The 19,457-nt window shown below is 41.7% G+C and overlaps 1 protein-coding gene across 6 annotated transcripts in view; it reads right to left on the minus strand.

Annotated features, from left to right (window-relative positions):
* Positions 1-19,457, minus strand: part of supt3h (SPT3 homolog, SAGA and STAGA complex component) — a 430,545-nt gene that overhangs the window by 135,344 nt on the left and 275,744 nt on the right. For all 6 annotated transcript variants that reach the window (XM_080192373.1, XM_080192377.1, XM_080192374.1 and 3 more), the window contains 2 exons: positions 6,878-6,964; positions 4,683-4,776 (listed from right to left, as the gene is read on the minus strand). In XM_080192373.1, the coding sequence (XP_080048499.1) occupies positions 4,683-4,776; positions 6,878-6,964 (181 nt within the window). The remainder of the gene's footprint in view (positions 1-4,682; positions 4,777-6,877; positions 6,965-19,457) is intronic.

The following is a 19,457-nucleotide window of genomic DNA, read 5'->3' on the forward strand; positions in this document are numbered from 1 at the left end:
ACCAATTTTGTTGCATTTTCATCTCATCACAACAGCTGAAAACCTGTTCTTAAACTTCAATGCTAAATAACTTCTATTTTGGTTATGCTTTATGCACAAGATGATGAATGGAAGGCCTGTGGAAAGGAACAGCATTTTACAGTTTTCCACACAATGCTGGTATCTGACAGTCCCATGTCAGCAACATGCAAAATAAAGCCAACATTAATTTGCCGACATAATACTTTCAAAACAAATCTATTAAAGTTAAGGGAAGTATTTTACTTAGAAATACAAAGAAAATATTGACATAGAAATACAATTGCACCACATACAATTTTGCTTGCAAATCAGATACCAAAACATCCACTATAGCGGGCAGTGTGAAATGTGCAAAGTCTGGGCAGGAAGTGTATATCAGTAAAAGCAGGAAAAGAGGCATTTTGGGCCAAGCTTGGCCCTTGTTTATGCAAATATGGGGGGGCATAGCACCTGTATGAGGTCCCTGTTGCAGGCTTGGTCTGCCCTGAATGCAATTGGCACTGGGCCAGCTCCATTCAGTAAAATGTGAGCTATACATCATTTAACCAGCACCCCTTAAAGGGAACACCGGAGCCACCATTTACAGAAGTGCATATATTCACAAATTGCTGATCTAAATGTGGAGAGAAGCTGAACGCTGCAGTATCAGAGTTTGCTCCCCTTCCTAAATCATAACCTTCCCAATTGATCACCTCCCACCATCGCCTCTCCCCACCCTTTCCTTCCACAAATCTTGTCCAGAACATGGACAAAATTTTCCTTGCATGTTGCTGGACTTTGCCTGTCAGGCACAACTGGGGGTCAGAAGGCAGCACTGTTTGGGAATAGACACAGTCATTCAATATGTTTTTCCTCAAAACAAGCAATTCAAGGCCTGAACCTTAAACCTCAGTGCAGGAGTACCAATCAGAGGGCTTCCAATATGCAAGATAGAATTGGCATGGTGCGGAGGAAGGTGCTTCAAAACAGGGGTATCTGGTCTCCAACATTTTCAAACTTTAGGATGGCCTGCTTAGCCACCATTTTATGAGGACGGGGGGGGGAGGCACTCTATGCCTATCTGGAGCGCTGACCCTTCGGTCTGACACCTGGTGGCCGGCTCCAGGAAACTGAATTGTTCCCGGTTGGCTCCAAGAACCCGGAGGCTGACTGGAAAATTCTGGCTGGCCTCCGTTAACAGCTTTTAATGGGCCTTTAATTGGGTCAATTTGCCTTACCAACTGCCATCCTGCATCAAGAAATATGGTGCAGAGGAGGGATGGAGCTGGGAACAGGTAGGCAGATGCAAAATGATGCACCGCCCACATCTACTCCCAGCGTCAATAGGGGGCTAAAAGTCCAGTCCCACATTTAAAATAACAAAATCACTCCTGTTCACCAAAAGTCAAGAGACACATTTTAAATCGGCATCGCTAATTACTAACAACAGGAATGATAAAAAAATTGGAGAAATTTGATCTTTAAAAGTAGGCGTCTGAGAGGTTATCTTAGAGGTTTGGGAGATTGTTCACAGGAATGGAAAAGTTAAGTATTGCTGAAAAGAGAGACATATCGCTGATGCTTTTTATCAGGACAAATGCAAGAATGTTAAATTTCAAACAATCACAACAATTTATACTACAGGAGGAAAGGGCTGCTGATCGGTGGGCAAGTTGACAGAAGTACTATGTTCAAGCCTTGCACCTTTCTGACTTATCCAGAAGCAATGAGGCCTATAGTTCCCCATTGCTTTCTCCAAGGCGATGCCTCAATCAATCCGAGTCAATTTGTCAGGGCTGGGCCATTTCCATATTAGAGATATGCAATGTACTACAGGGATCATCTTCAGACCTGGGGGCTACTGGACTGGCTCCTTGCCACTCTTTCTGCAGGTCAAGCTAAAAAACTGACAGAAGGACACAGAAAGAGTAGGCAATTCAGCCCTTTGAGCCTGTTCTACCATTCAATGAGATCATAGTTGATGTTTATCTGAACACCATCTGCTCACTTTGGTTCCATCTGTCTTCATACCCTTGCCTAACAAAAATCTATCAATCCCACTTTAGAAATTTTCAATTTTCCTACATGTAGTGTGAGAACTCAAAATCTAATCAAAGATTTTGGTTAGATTTCTGCTAGCCTTCTTGTGAAGAAGTGCTTCCTGATGACTAGTTTTTTTTGATGTTTCTGGAATGGTCCAGCTGAATGAATATAGCACTGTGGTCCCTGTGCATGGTCCTATCCTGCACATATGTCTACTTCAACTATTTAATATGCTGTCACTGTGGGAAACCAACTGTTTTATTTTATTTTTTTCTTTATTCTTTTTATTACCGTTTCTACAACGTATTTATATAAACATTTTCCCATGGGATAAAGCCGACTGAGTGTTCAGGTTTCACTTGCAGCTGGGGCATATTACAAGGTTACAACATGCTGAGATGTACTGTGCACATCCCCAGCTCATGATCAGTTAACCTTGGTAGAAACCATTATCTCATGAATAAGGCATGATCAGAGGTCAGAACCATTAGTGTTAGCTGTCTTTGAAAATGTGTTTAATTAACCAATGAATGTGAATGGGTTTTCTCATATATAATGATACTTGTAAGAGAGAGAACAAAACAGCACTCTGCAAACACCTTGTGAGAGACAGAGAAGGAACTGCTAATAAATTTGTACGCCTGTACCAGAGACCGCGAAGTGTTGACAAATTCCTGAATCTAACATCATCCTTAATGGTGGAACATGGCAAGATATTCATGTCTGAAAAGTGAAATCAAGATGTGTTGGGGAGGGAGGGGAAAAAAAAAACGTTTTCTGCCAAAAATCCCTACCCCATCGCTTCTCGTTTGCTCCACAATTCATCAGAACATCTGGGCTCATTTATAGTTAATATACTTCAATTTCTTTTTATGTTTCTTTTCCCTAATTCAATGTTACTATGTGTCTACTTTAGTAAGTTTGCTGTCTCTGATTTTAAACAATAAATTTATTTAATTGCACTGTTATTGTTAAGATATTTGATGTTGGGGCAGCAGAGTGGCACACTGGTTAGCACTGTTACCTCACAGTGCCAGGGACCGGGTTCAATTCCCGGTTTGGGTGACTGTGTGGAGTTTGCACGTTCTCCCCGTGTCTGTGTGGATTTCCACTGGGTGCTCCAGTTTCCTCCCGCACTCCAAAAGACATGCTGTTAAGTGCACTGACTATTCTCCTTCAATGAACCTGAACAGGTGCCGGAATATAGTGACTAGGGAATTTTCACATTAATTTCATTGCACTGTTAATGTAAGCCTACTTGTGACACTAATAAATAAACTTTGATGTTGTGAAGAATGTTGACTCGTAGTCAGATACCAGTTAAAGTTTAAAAGGACATCGATGGAAAGAAAGGAAAGCCAGGACAGGGAAATACCTCTAGGGTAATAAAAGGGAGATAGATAATGAAATCTAAACACATGCAACAAAATAGGACATCACCAGGAAAAATGGGGCATGACAGCAGTCCATCAGAATTAACTACCTGTAAATAGATAAATGAAAGAGTGCAGTTGGGGAGGGAAATTGAGGCACACATATTATTCAAAAATAATTGCAGCAGTGGCACATGAGATTCATAATGCACTGTGTGTGGCACAACTGAGAATGATTCCTTTGTAAATTTTAATAGTCTGTGTCTGAAATGTATGTTTTTAACTCTGGCAATGATTATCTCAGATTAATATCAGGTGTATAAATCTAAGAGTCTGTAAGTGCAAAAACGCACATCAAATTAGATAAATGTTCCAAACCCGCTATTTTTAAAGAATGACTCTAGTAGCCTCAAGCGATGGTGGCGTCCACCTGTGGATCCTTTCTTTCTGTAGCGAGGGGGATTGAATATAAAAGTAGGGAGGTCTTGCTGCAGCTGTATAGGGCATTGGTGAGGCCGCAGCTGGAGTACTGTGTGCAGTTTTGGGCGCCGCACCTGTGCAAGGATATTTTGGCCCTGGAGGGAGTGCAGAGGAGGTTTACTAGGCTGATACCGGAGTTGAGGGGGTTGAGCTATGAGGAGAGGCTGAATAAACTGGGCTTGTACTCGCTAGAGTTTAGAAGAATGAGGGGAGATCTCATTGAGACGTATAAGATGATGAATGGGATGGATAGGATAGAGGTGGAGAGACTCTTCCCGCTCAAAAAAGACAGTAGGACTAGGGGGCACAGCCTCAAGATAAAGGGGAGGCGGTTTAGAACGGAGTTGAGGAGGAACTTCTTCACTCAAAGGGTGGTGAATCTCTGGAATTCTCTGCCCGTTGAAGTGGTGGAGGCTGCCTCGCTAAATATTTTTAAGAAGCGGGTTGATGGGTTTTTGATAAGAGAGGGGATTAAGGGTTATGGGGAGAGGGCGGGAAAGTAGAACTGAGCCACAACAGATCAGCCATGATCTTATTGAATGGCGGGGCAGGCTCGAAGGGCTAGATGGCCTACTCCTGCTCCTATTTCTTATGTTCTTATGTTCTTATAACTCCTTCCATTTTCTTTAAACTTGCTACACTTGTCCATTGCTCTGTCATTATTGCACATTTCAATATTGTAAACATCTAAATTTTAGTGCCTTCAGTAATCTGAAGGAAAGTATAAATGTTCATGACGTCTTTTGCTTAATTTATCCTGATAAGTTCATCTCTTTTTCTAAGTACCTGCTTCAATAATGTCTTCGTCTTCGACACTCTTAACAATTTTGGACTTAAAATCCCGGAAACTCATATATCTTAGCAAACGCCGTAGTTTTGTCTGCAATAAAGATAAATAAATACATTAACAGAAAAGCTCCTTCACATTAAAGTACAATTTTAAGTGCTTATCTATTATGAATTTATCACACACTGAAAACACACAAATTCTGATGTAGGAAACCTGTCAAATCAAGTCTTTCAGAACATGCTACAAGATGTTGTTAAATAACACAAAAATGCTAATTTTCAAATATTAGGATCTTCTCTACAGACAACTCTTTCAGAGATTGTAACAAGCACGTTGCAAGCATTAGAGTTCTATCATCTCTTCTTGATGAATCTCTTACTCTTTTATCCTATCTGGTAGCTTGTTTTCACTGAACGAAGCTATTCTGGATGGGCTTCCAGACTCTTTTGAAGTTGTAACCCTCAGTAAAAAAGACACAGCTGCTCTAAGAGGCAGGCAGCTGCTACCTTGCAGTAATATCAATATCACCAAAAGACACCTGGAAGAAAGAAGACCCTAAACGATAGGTCACAGATGGGCAACCAATTTGAAGATGTCTTTCTCACATTAGCAAGTATACTTTTGACCATACTTTGATCAGCATTGATATTGGGAAGTATTTCGAGAATAAAATACTCACCAATATTTTCCCTCCTGTTTAAGCATGTTTTGCAGCTGAATTAGAAACATACTGAGGACAACAAAGAGCTTAAATTCAAAAACAACTTGTGTATTCAAATTCCTTGGTCCCAAACATGTAAATATATTTATTTCTCTATAAGCTACTGATGTTCCCAAATATGATTAATTTAGAGTCTTAAATCAAGAGAATATGAAATCATAAAAAAATTCATTTTAAGATATAAACAGAAGATATTTAAACATTTACAAGGCTGAATACCACAAAACGCATCAAAGCAAAGCAATATATTTTTAATATGTCTCCTTTACTCCTGAAAATGCTGACACATGGAATGGTACGAATCCACGGAACTGTCAACCTTCCCATATCCCCTTCCCACGATTGACAATTTGCTGTGTACTCATTTAAACAATGAAGATTAGGAAATTGCAGGTCTTATTTTGACTATTAGGAAGGCTTTGTGGACGTTTAGAAATGCCAGTGGCACGTGGCCGTGGTTGTCTTGCCACATTTGAGATAGATCCAAATTTTGCTGGTAAGATAAAGGGGTGAAACATGAACTCAGTAGGTCATTTGAACTTCATGCTGAATTCAAACAGACTCTATTTTGTTTGTCCAACTCGCAGTATGGGAGTCACAAATTGATGTGGTGGACATAATACTCTTAAAGTTGAAAAGGTTCTGCACAATTTTCATGACCTGAAGTGTTTGAATTCCCTTGCTCTTTAAACTTTGAAAGAAACACACTGCAGTTACCACTGAGAGAAAAAAAAACTTTGTTGGACTACTTTGATTGTCAGGCCATCTGTTGCCGCTTAGGAAAAGAAAATCAGTATCTATTTGAGTCGTTTCAATAGAGTTTTTTGTTGTCATTTCCCCAGTGGCTATTATTATGCCATTTTGAATGTTTGGCTGACTTTCAAAAGCTATAATTAACTGAGCACTGTGGTTCTGAGTTCAAAGATTGACTGACCATTTAAAGAGGCTATTAGGCAATTTGTTGTCTTTGATGTGAGCCTGATTAGAAGCTCTTTGTTTTTATAATTGAGTAAACATTTAAAAAGATTTAATAGCATTGAGTGAGTTTCTGGAATGTGAGTTTTTTCACCTTTAGGTGTGTGACAGTAAGAGCTGCATTACATTGTTATAAGTTTATTTTTGTTTAATCTCTCCTGAGGACTGTCTAATGGGGGATGCTGAGTGGTTATAGAAATGGCATGAAGAGTACAAGGGACCATGACTGGGTTGGAGGCATAAGAGTACGAGGGAACATGGGGAATGGGTGGGAGGTGTGGGAGCATGTGATGGGTAGAGGGCTTAATAGTCTCCAAAACAACTGGGATGGAGCACCGAGGTGGAACTTCTAACCCCAGCAAGCAGCCTCCCCTGTGGCCATCTAGGATCTGTTTCTGCAGTTGGTGGTTCCGATTTCATCCTACACCTGAACCCCAGAGTGAATACTAATATGGGTCTATATATTTGTAAACTGGTTTAAAATACTTTATTTACCTTGTCTTTCCGCATTAAGAACAGAATATCTTCTGCTGCTATGACTCGAGCTCCTCTGACTTGTGAGATTTCAGCTGCTTGGTGTAACTGAGAGAAACATATTAAAAACGTTGCTTATAAATTGTCTGCAAATAAAGTTGATGTTCTGTACAATGGTAATCCAACCACATCAGCAATAATATCTAACTAAAACCTAACACAGTTAAAGCATAATATAACCGATACTGCATTCCACAGTATATAGAGTCACAGAGAAATACAGCATGGAAACAGGCCTTTCGGCCCAACTAGTCCATGCCAACCAGGTTTCCTAAACTGAACTAGTCCCAGTTGCCTGCATTAGGCCCATATTTCTCTAAACCTTTCTTATCCATGCACCTGTCCAAAGGTCTTTTAAATGTTGTAATTGTACCCACCTCGACCACACCTCTGGATGGGAGAGAATTGACAAGGAGGTAAAGGGGGAGGGTTATAAAACATCAATGGGAAAGGTTTTGAGGGTCATGCTATACCATGTTTAAAAAGCCACGTGAACTAAGTCACTATCAATTCAGCTGATGAAGGACTTTGATCATGTTTCAGATCAATTTGGCTATTTTATAGCTTTAATGCCAAGCCAAGCTGCAACTTCTTTTTCAGCAAATGTAGACTGAATTTAAATAGACAAAAATCCTTGTGGCATTTTCAGCTGCCTCCACAATCTCAGTGTTACACACACATGGATACTTCATTTGCCACAAAATACAATAAAAACATTTACAACATGAGGTTTCTGGACAGATGAGACAGAGAGGGAAGAAAACTGTTCCTACTGATGGAAGGGACAAGAACCCAAGGACACCAACATGGGTAAATGGTGAAGAACCCATCAAAAGAAAGCTTTTTTTTTACACAGAGAGCACTTAGGACCTGGAATGCACTGACTGAGATCGTGGTGGAGATAGGCTTAATCACGGCTTCCAAAATGAGAATTGGGTAAACATATAAAGAGAAACAATTTGCATATGTGGTGCTGAGCCCAAAGTAAAATTGGGCATTTGAAATTAAAGAATTGGGCACTCTAAACTAAATTACAGTCAGGTCCAGTAAACAGCCTGCAGAAAATCAGACCTGGCCAACGTTCGAATATACAGAACTCAGACAGCTTGTCGGGGCATGTCTGGATCCACCCTATCGATAATCCATAAAACGCTCATCGCTCCTATTGAACATGCACTGGCCTATTGTCAGCAGCCTAGATGGGGCGAGACTCCAAGGCGTGGGCTCAGGTATTCTGTGAACAGGTCTTCAACTAGACCATTGGGCACTGAGGTCCCCCCTCCCGAGACCCCATTAGCAGAAGGCCAAGGGCAGGTGGAAAATGCTGGGCCACAGGGGGATAAAATAGGCATTCCGGACACCTTGGGAGCGAAGACTTGAGACGGGATATGGCCAAGACTGGACCAGAGTAGAGAAAGAAGGAAACAAGCAAGCAAGGAAGAAATGGCCAGCGAGAATCATCTTCATTAAGACAAACCATAGGGATTCATGGACGGGATGTATAGCCTACCAAGCCATCTTTACAGGTAGTATAGTCAAATCCTGGGTGTTTCTTGTACATATAATGGGTAATTTACGGGTTAACTATATTTAATAAAGTTTGTTGCATTATACGTGTCCATACCCTGTTCTTTTCATAAATAAAGGTAGGCATGTATGGGGTGTCAGGGAGGGGTAGTACCTTTTGGTGGGGGAACATGTCGCGTCCTTTCAGGGCTGTTTGTCCACTCTTTGTCCTCACCTGGCACTCAGCTCTCACCTGTGGATCCCCATAGCTGTCTGCGTGCGACAGTGGCCTCATCCTGGGCAACGGCTTCAACAAGCCAGCTAAACCAGGTGAGGGTAGCTGATTGGTCTCAATCCTCGGTGAGATAGGGATTCGTCTAACCCAGCATGTGAAGATGTGGATATGCCGGCGTTGGACTGGGGTAAACACAGTAAAAAGTCTGACAACACCAGGTTTTAGTCCAACCGATTTATTTGATAGTAAACTCACTAGCTTTCGAGGGGATTCCCTCTTCTTCAGGTGAATGGAGAGTTCTGGCCTCAGACAGAGCATATAAAGCACAGACAGTTTAGAGATTACAGATTAGAATGCGAATCTTTACACCTAACCTGCTGTGCAAGTCCCAAAGTGGCCGACAATGTGTGTGGATTTCCACACACACAGGTCAGTTGACAGAAACTGAAGGTGGATACACTTTTTTCTGGAGCGATCGCGGCAACAATGAGCGTCGTGATGCTGGAGTTGGATTCACCGTCAGGAGTCACCTTGTTCGGAAACTTGATAGTCTACCCAAGGGTGTGAATGACCAGCTTATGACATTACAGCTTCCGCTACAGAACAGAAATCAAGCCACCCTGATCAGTGCCTATGCCCCCACAATGAACAACCCGGACGAGATAAAAGACAAATTCTACAAAGATCTAGATGCCCTACTATCAGCAGTGAGCAGTACCGACAAGCTGATCTTGCTTGGCGACTTCAATGCAAGAATAGGGTTGACTCTGCAATCTGGCAGAGAGTCATTGGGAGGCATGGAGTGGGCAAGTGTAACAGTAATGGCCTACTCTTAATGAAGACCTATGCAGCACACGACTTCATCACCAACACAACCTTCCGTCTGCCTACCCGTAACAAGATCTCCTGGATACACCTCCGCTCTAAACATTGGCATTTTATCAACTATGTCAGTCAGGAGAAAAGACGGGCAGGATGTCAGAGTAAGCAAGGCCATGTGAGGTGCTGACTGCTGGACAGATCACAGGCTCATTGTCTCCAAAATGAGGCTCCACATCAGACCCAAGAGGTGACCACAAGGAAGCAAGGTTATGAAAAGAATCAATGCCGTCAAGCTAAAGAGCCCCAGCATAGCTTCAGCACTGGCTGAAGACTTAGAAATCAAGCTTACTGACCTACACCGCAGGCGTACCTGAGGACGACTGGGAACGCTTCCATACATCTGTGCTGAAGATGCTCGGGCCCTCTACCCGCAAGCAGCATGTTTGATTCAATGAAAATGATGAGGAGATACAGGCTTGACTTGTTGAAAAGCATCGTCGTCATTGGGCCTGTCAGAAAAACCCATCATCAACTGCCAAGAAAAATACTTTTACCGGTGCTCGCAGGACAGTCCAGAATAAACTGCGTAAAATGCAGGATGCCTGGCTGAGCGCCAAGGCAGATGAAATACAGGGATACTCTGACAGAAATGACTTGAAATGGTCTATGAAGCCCTAAACACTCTCTACGGACCTCAATCTCTCGCGAGTTCCCCCCTCCTGAGTACAGATGGTACAACTCTCATTACAAAGAAGGCTCAGATCCTGCAGAGATGGGCTGAACAATTTGAAGCCGTCCTCAACCGACTGTCATTTATTAATGATGAGGCAATAGACAGGATTTCCCAGGTTGATATCAACAGCGCCATGGATAACCCACTGGTAGCCGGTCATGAAAGCTGTCAGCCAGCTATCCAGTGGCAAAGCCCTGGCGCAGATGCCATACCTGCAGAGATCTATAAAGCTACTGGTCCTGCACTTATCGAGAAGCTCACCAAGTTGTTCCAGTCCTTTTGGAAGCAAGAATCCATTCCTCAGAAATTTAAAGATGCTTCCATCGTACACCCCTACAAGAGGAAGGGCAATCAGCAAGTATGTGACAAACAGTGAGGAATCTCGCTGCTCTCCATCACAGGAAAAACCCTCACAAGAGTCCTGCTAAATCATCTGGTCACTCATCTGGAGCTGGGCCTGCTTCCAGAGTCACAGTGTGGCTTTCGCAAAGGTCGTGGGACTATTGACATGATTTTTGCTGCACGCCAACTTCAGGAGAAGTGTCAGGAGCAGAATCACAAGCTCTAAACAACTTTTGTTGACCTTACAAAAGCCTTCGACAAGGCCTGTGGAGGATCATGTCAAAGTTCGACTGGCCCCCCAAATTCATTCAGATGGTATGCCAGTTCCATGATGGCACGATGGCCAGAGTACTGGAGAATCCTCTGAGGTGTTCCCAGTCACCAATGGCGCAAACAGGGCTGTGTGCTTGCACCCACACTGTTCAGCATGATGTTTATTGCCATGCTGAATGATGCCTTCCAGGACAGTGTTGCTGGAATCAGCCTCAAATACAGAGTGGATGGGAAGCTCTTCAACCTGAGGAAACTTCAAGCTATTATCAAAGTGAAAGAGACTGTTCTGGGGGATTTCCTCTTTGCTGATGACTGCACCATGTATACAGGCTCAGAAAAAAGTCTGACAACACCAGGTTTTAGTCCAACCGATTTATTTGATAATAGACTCACAAGCTTTCGGGGTTAGTCCCTTCGTCAGGTGAATGGAGAGTTCTGGCCTCAGACAGAGCATATAAAGCACAGACAGTTTAGAGATTACTGATTAGAATGCGAATCCTTACACCTAACCTGCTGTTCAAGACCTGAAGTGGCTGACAATGTGAGTGGAAGGAGCACTGATCACAGGTTAAAGAGATGTGTATTGTCTCCAGACAGTACAGTAAGTGAGGTTTTGCAAACCCAGGCAAGTCACGGGGGTTACAGATAGTGTGACATGAACGCCTTGGCGAACACTTCAGTGGTCACGGGCATTCAGCCTCTGACCTTCGGGTAAGCATTCTCCAAGGCGGCCTTCACGACACACGACAGCGCAGAGTCGCTGAACAGAGACTGATAGCCAAGTTCCGCACACATGAGGACGGTCTCAACAGGGATCTTGGGTTCATGTCGCACTACCTGTAACCCCCGTGACTTGCCTGGGTTTGCAAAACCTCACTTACTGTACTGTCTGGAGACAATACACATCTCTTTAACCTGTGATCAGTGCTCCTTCCACGCACATTGTCAGCCACTTCAGGTCTTGAACAGCAGGTTAGGTGTAAGGATTCGCATTCTAATCAGTAATCTCTAAACTGTCTGTGCTTTATATGCTCTGTCTGAGGCCAGAACTCTCCATTCACCTGACGAAGGGACTAACCCCGAAAGCTTGTGAGTCTATTATCAAATAAATCGGTTGGACTAAAACCTGGTGTTGTCAGACTTTTTACTGTGTTTACGCCAGTCCAACGCCGGCATACCCACATCATACAGGCTCAGAGCCAGAGATGCAAGTCAGTATGGACAAATTTTCCACAGCTTGTGACAACTTTGGACTCACCATCAACATTAAAAAGACCAAAGTCATGCACCAGCTTGCTTCTCATGCACCGTACACAGAACCCATAATCACAATCAAAGGGCAGAAACTACATGCAGTAGACCAGTTCACTTATCTTGGCAGCACCCTCTCCCAAGCAGTGACTATTGATACAGAAGTTAACTGCAGAATAGCAAAGGCAAGTTCTGCTTTCGGTAAACTGCACTCCATTGTATGGGAATGTTGAGGAATCAGCCCAACATCAAAACTGAAAGTCTACAGCACCGTGGTACTCACTACCCTCCTGTATGCCTCTGAAACGTGGAGTGTATATCAAAGGCATACAAAACAGCTCAATCATTTCCACATGACTTGTCTTCACAGAATATTATGCATCCAATGGCAAGACAAAGTATCAGACACTGAAGTTCTCTCTAGAGCAAGTCCATCATCAGTCCACACACTGCTGATGAGAGCACAGACCCGGTGGGAAGGTCATGTCATCCGTATGTCAGGCAAGCGCATACCCAAGCAGCTCCTTTTTGGGGAACTGTCTGCTGGAAGACGCTTGCATGGAGGCCGGAAGAAACATTTCAAAGACACACTCAAGGCCTCCCTGAAGTCACTTGACATAGACATGACCACCTGGGAAACGCTTGCACAAAACCACCCTACCTGGCACTACCTCATCCACAAAGGCTGTCAAGCTCATGAAGCAAGGTGTATTGTTGAAGCACAACTTAAGCGTGAGCTGCACAAGTCCAGAGCCACCAGCGCAATAAATCGCGTCTACACAAGTCTGTCCAATATGTGCCAGGACATTCCGTGCTCGAATTGGCCTGATCAGTCAACATTGGACACACTGCAACCAGCCTCAAAATGACTAATGGTGTCGAGGTCCTCATCGATGACGATGGACAAACAACTCAAATAAAGGCACCTTGGGCAAAACTTTGATGAAGAAGCTGGTTGAACTATCAGAATTGGACAGATACATCATATGTTTACAGGGAAAGAGTGAGGGAATGGAGCTAGCTGTGTTGCTCTTGCCAAGGGCAGACAAGGACACAACAGGCTGTGCTTTAATCATTTTGTGATTTTATACCATGCTTTGTTTCAATTAAAAAAGTAATTTACTCGTCTGAAAATAGTTAAGAAACTTAACGACATGTATTGAAGAGCTACAACTTACATTCAGTGCCCTAGCTGAATAAGAACATTGTCCATTCAATTCCTGTGCGAGCTAACATTGAAATTATGTTTAGTAGTGAAAAACACAATAGCAACAGTAGCTGTTTCTAATAGTCACAGAAATGGGACAGATTTCCTTTCTGGCTGATTCAGTGGACACAAGGTCCAGTCAATAAATCATCATACTACACCTTTTCCTTACAAACAGGCTTTTTAAAAAAACATGTTTCTGGTTATCATATTCTCATAGAAGCATGTTCATTTTAGTTCTATGGCTGAAATGTCCAGCCAAGGTCGAATACCACTTACACTAAATTCATCCATAGTCCCTATGTTCAAACTATGGAAACCATCACTGATTTAAAATAAACAACTATTCACAAAAATGTTTCAACACAGATGTAGATACTATTGAAGCTAACATTACATTTTTTGACACTCTAGAGCTCAAAATAGATGAAACAAATAGTTCTGTTTACTTCTTTTACAGGAAAATATCAAAGCAGATTTCACCTTAATAAGTTGAACCATTATGTACCATTTCAGTGCAATAATAACAGGCTTCATTGAAATATTTCATTCCTCTCTGAGTGGAAACAGGTGTCTCTTTTTAACAGGGTAATCTATTCATCACTCTTTTCAAAGCAGATTTTATTTTCTGAGGCAACTACTTTTACCAGTGCAAACTATTTCTACAGAAGTTTGGAAGGGAACTTTTAAGAATAAGATTTTCTTTCACAGCATACTTAAATCTTTTCTGAGATCTGCACATGTGGAAATGACTCCATGATTTTGCAAGTTTGTTGCCTGATTTTACAAGATCAATCTTATCATAACTCAAGATAACTAGACTAGAATCTAGGGTTGGTGGTCACCTTGAACTTTCTGTGAATTCCTGTTCTTGCCATAGTCACAGGGCAAAATAATAATAAGAACTTTAAAAGGCCAGAAGAAGAAGGGGGCTACCCTGTGCCGATCAAGGTCCTAAGATCAAACACCCCTACTTCCCTACCCACCTGCAGCCTTAAACCTCCTCTCCCTAACCTTGACCTCATCCTGAAAAGAACCTTTGAAAAGTGTAAGGCTGCTCTCGTCTGCTGAATTGCCCTCCACCAAATGTGTTATGCTGTGAACAGCGTATTTTTCAGGATCAACTGGCTCAATAACAAGCTTAATTGACCCCTGACTACTGAATTGAATATGGTGGGTGGACTGCTGATTTTGACAGCTGCCCATCACCACCCATCCCTGTGTTATGGGGGTGAGATGGCATGGTAGGCAGAAAGGTGGTGGGGGCCATCCCAACCCACACTATTTTACCTCAGAATATACCCAGCAGGAGCACATAAAATACACATATAGGGTGCCACCCTTATGGTTGACTGGCAACCATCTGGGCAACTGACATGATAAATTGAGTTTTTTTTTAATTAAAAAGCTTTATTGTCCAGTACAGTGATGTAGTAATCCTTGCTTTAGCGGTGTTGCACAACCTGCTCCGCTCATCCCATTTACTGGCACATCAACTGACATGGCTTGGATTTCTTCCAAGCTTCCTTTTTCCATACTCAGCTGTTCTACATTGTTGGCTCAATTCTGTCAAAGGGAATGCCCATTCAGTCTTCTCTGGCTCACTGAAAATTGTCTTTATATTCTGCAATACTGTGTCCCTCACCCTATTGCATTATGCTACATGCACAAGGTTTCCTCTAAGTTCTGCCTTCCATGGTGACAAATTTAAGCAGCATTAATATGGAAAATTTCAACTGGAATGATGAAGAAATGCAAGTTGTAAAATGTTGGGACACTAGATCTAGAATGGAGCTGAATCACTTGTTACAGGAATATTTGGCAGATCTAAAATGACAAAATAATTTACTTTTAAAATCTAAACATTCCTAATTCAGGGGCAATGTATTTCACAGGTATAGACAGAGATACAGGGATGAAGAGCAGCGCAACTCAGAGGTCAGGGACAAGAAAGAGGAAGGTATGAGAGGCAGCCTGAGCAGTGTTTGACAGCATAAGCATATGATTGACAGTGATGTAGTAAAAGAAAGATAAGCTAAAAATAACAAGACTAGAATCAATCTGAATGAAATGCTTCAGAAAAGAGAAAGCAATAAGAATGAATAATAAAAGAGGTGAGCTTGCTTTATGGCAAAAAAAATTCAGGAAGGTTGATACTTAGTGATTAGATGAACGAGTTGAGATCTCCCCTGGCATCCAGTGCAATTCCCAAAATATTCTAGCTTGAAGTGGAAGAGTAGGTGGAAGTTTGAGTTGGATAACTCTTGGGGGTGTAAATTTGGGAGCCTCCAGAAGCGGGTGCAGGAAGCATGATATGTGACTAACCCACGTGTGTTGATTGAAATGCAGGTCAAGACCAAATCTGTGCTTCTTGCATATTATAATGATTTCTGCCTGCAGCCAGTTCCAACTACACAGTTCATTAGCTGTAGACATCAGCAGTTGTCCTAAAATTCTAACTTGTACCACTTAAAACTAACATGCAACTCTTAAGGGGGTAACCATTGTGACTTGAGCTACATTGCTCCTGACCAGCCTCTTTTTCCAATGATAAGAACATAAGAAATAGGACCAGGAGAAGCCTGGCAGCATACTCCACCATTCAATGTGATCATGACTGATCTTGGGCTTCAGCTCCACTTTCCCCACCTATTCCTTGAGAGATCAATAATCAATATACCTCAGCCTGAACTATATTTAATGATCGACCATCTACAGCTCTGTGGGGTAAGGATTCACAAATCTTTGTGTGAAGACATTTCTCCTCACCTCAGTCCTAAGTGATCAGCCCCTTATCCTGAAACTGTTCTCCCTTGCTCTGGCTTCCCCAGCTAAGGGAAAGAACATTACAACATCTACCCTTCATAATATTAAATGCTTTCATGAGGTCACTGCCATTCTTCTAAACTCCAGAGGATACAGTCCTAATTTAATCAACCTCTCATTGATCATTTCATCCCAGGATCAATCTAGTGAACCTTTGCTGTACTGCTGACAGTATATCCTTCCTTAAATATGGAGATCAGAATTGAACATTGTAGCAAGACTTCTTTATTCTTCTATTTTAATCTCCTTGCAATAAAGGCCAACATGCCAACTTGCTTGCTGTATTGCATGTTAACCTTTTGTGTTCCTTGTACGAATGCACCCAAGCCTTCCTGAACAGCAACATATACAAATTTTTAAAAAACGTTCTACTTTACTATTCTTGCGACGAAGGTGAATAGCCTCGCACTTCCCCATGGTACTCCAATTGTCACCTTGTTGCCCATTCACTTTACCTGTCAATATCGCTTTGCAGCCTCTTTATGTTCTCCTCATAGCCTGCATCCCCACCTAGTTTTGTACTGTCACAACTGTCTTTCTCTGCATCTATTGCAAATAGCTGGGGCCCTACCACTGATTATTGCAGCACTCTACTAGTCACAGCCTGCCAACTTGAAAATGCCCCATTTCCCCGATCTGTTCACCAATATTCTATCGATTCTAATATATCACCCTGAACACCCTCAACCCTCAGTATATATTATACTATATATAGTAAACATATATCATGTATACTATTGTTTTGTATCAAAAATCACCAAATGTCTTTTGGAAATCCAAGTATGCTACATCTGCTGATTCTCTTTTACCTAACCTATCAGTAATAGCCTAAAAAAAACTAATAAATTTGTCAAACAAAATTTTCCTTCTGTAAAACCATGTTGATTGTTCTAATCATGCTGTATGTTTATAAGTATCCTGTGAAGATTTCCTTAAGAATAGATTCTGGCACTTTCCCAATGACTGATGTTGGACTAACTGGCCTGTGGTTCCCAGTTTCTCTCTTCCACATTTCCTGAATAGTACTTTTCCTACCTTCCAATCTGCTGGGACCATTTCAGAATCATGGAAATTTTGGAAAATAATAGAACTGGTTATCTCCTTTAGAACCCTAAAATATGTAAGCCATCAGATCCTGACAATTGGCCGGATTTCATCCCTTGAGTTTCTCTAGTACTTTTTTCTTTGCTGAAATTAATTTCCTCTTACTAATCCCTAAGTTACCTTCGGTTTCTGATACATAAGTTGTATCTCTTCTACTATGAAGGAAGATACAAAATACTTATTCACTGTTTCTGCCATTTCCTCATTTCTCCTGTCTCTGCTTATAGGGACCAATGTTTACTTCAGCTATTCTCTTCCTTTTCATATACTTGTAAAAAACTCTTACAAAATGTTTATATTCCTGATTAGTTTACTCTTCTAAATTCATATGATAGAGGAGCAGAATTAGGCCATTTGGCCCATCGGGTCCATTCTGCCATTTGGTCATGGCTGATATACTCCTCAATTCCATTTTCCTACCTTCTCCCTAGAACCCAATTACTAATTAAAAATTTGTCTAACCCCTTCTTAAATTTATTCACTGTCCCAGCATCCACTGCACTTAGGGGTAATGAATTCCACAGACCCTTTCACAACTCTTTCACAGAAGTAGTTTCTCCTCAACTCTGTTTTAAACTTGGTACCCCTCACCCTAAGACTATGACCTCTCATCCTAGAATGCCCCACAAGAGGAAGCATCTGCTCCACGTCTACGTTATCCATGCCTTTTAACATCTTGTACACCTCAATTTGATCTCCCCTCATTCTTCCAAATTCCAGAAAGTATAGCCCTAAACTGTTCAATCTCTCTTCATATGACAAACCCCTCATCTCTAGAATTAATCTAGTGAACATCCTCTGAACTACCTCCAATGCCACCACATCTTTCCTCAAATAAGGGGACCAAAACTATGCATAATACCACAGGTACTCTCAGCTTCTACGTGTTCATTTTTGGTGGCCCTTTGCTGGTTTCTAAAACTATTTTTTGAAACATTAAAAGACTCTTCTTTCAATCAAATATTATCCTTAACCTTTCTCAACAAGCCATGGATGGATCTTTTTCACTGAGTTCTTGTTTAGCAAGGAGGTGGCATAATGATATTGTCACTGGACTAATAATCCAGAGACTCTGGGAAGCCAATTCAAATCCTGCATTGGCAGATGGTGAAATTTGAATTCAATAAAAATCTGGAATCAAAAGTCTAATGATGACCATGACACCATTGCTGACGGCTGTAAAAATCCATCTGGCTCACTGATGTCCTTTAGAGAAGGAAATCTGTTCTCCTTACCTGGACTGGCCTGCAATGTGACTCCAGACCCACAGCAACGTGGTTGATCGCCAAATACCCTCTGAGTAGTGGAGGGAGATGGATATTATCAGAGATGTACCTATTCATCAGTAGACTTTTGATTCCAACAAAACTTACAGAGAAACATAAGAATGGCAATCTTCTGGGAGGATACACCAATGTCCCTCAGTCCTCATTTCCCAGAGACATTTCTAAGATGCCTCTATGGTCACCTTTGTATAGGAGCTCCATTTATATTTAAAGTCATGTTTCTTTTCATGTGGATCCTATCCAAAATCATAGGCCTGCTCTCATCACTATCAAATGAACAGCAGGTTCCATTATTGACCAAGCATGTAGAAATTCCCAAAGCATGGAGTTCCAGTCACCAGCTACCTTGCTTAGAGCAGATGGAGACTGCACCTCAACAACTCACCTCAGGATCCCATTTGGGACCCTTGCATCCTTCCCTAACAGCACTGTGGGTGTATCTACATGGACTGCAGCAGTTCAAGAAAGCAGCTCTCCACCACCTTCTCAAGGATAATTAGGGTTGGGCAATAAATGCTGGCCTAGCCAGCGATGCCCATATCTCATGAAAGAATAAAAAAAAGTTAACTATTAAGATTGCAGTGTAAATGTATTTAGCATAGTTTAGACTATTGTTCCAACGTGCCCTTTTTTACCACATTATTTGAAAGCAAATGCAAATCAGTGGGGGATGTTTATATTTTACCAGTTTCCCTTCCTGTGTTTTCTGACAATGGCTCCACATCAAAAATAGATTACAGAGAAATTCAGGACATGATTTGAATCCTTAGCAAACAGATGATTGTTTCAATCTTAGCTTGTAGCATATTAAATTTGAATACATGCTTCCTTCAAAAAAAAATCCAAGATGTTTTACAAACTATAATCCAAACATTTGATAATTCCTTAAAACAAAATACTCTAGACACTGAAAATCTGAATTACAATCAGAAAACACTGGGAATATTCAGCGTCTG

The sequence above is a fragment of the Carcharhinus amblyrhynchos genome, chromosome 7, assembly GCF_965287045.1.
Source record: "Carcharhinus amblyrhynchos chromosome 7, sCarAmb.v2.hapA, whole genome shotgun sequence".
Lineage (NCBI taxonomy): Eukaryota > Metazoa > Chordata > Chondrichthyes > Carcharhiniformes > Carcharhinidae > Carcharhinus > Carcharhinus amblyrhynchos.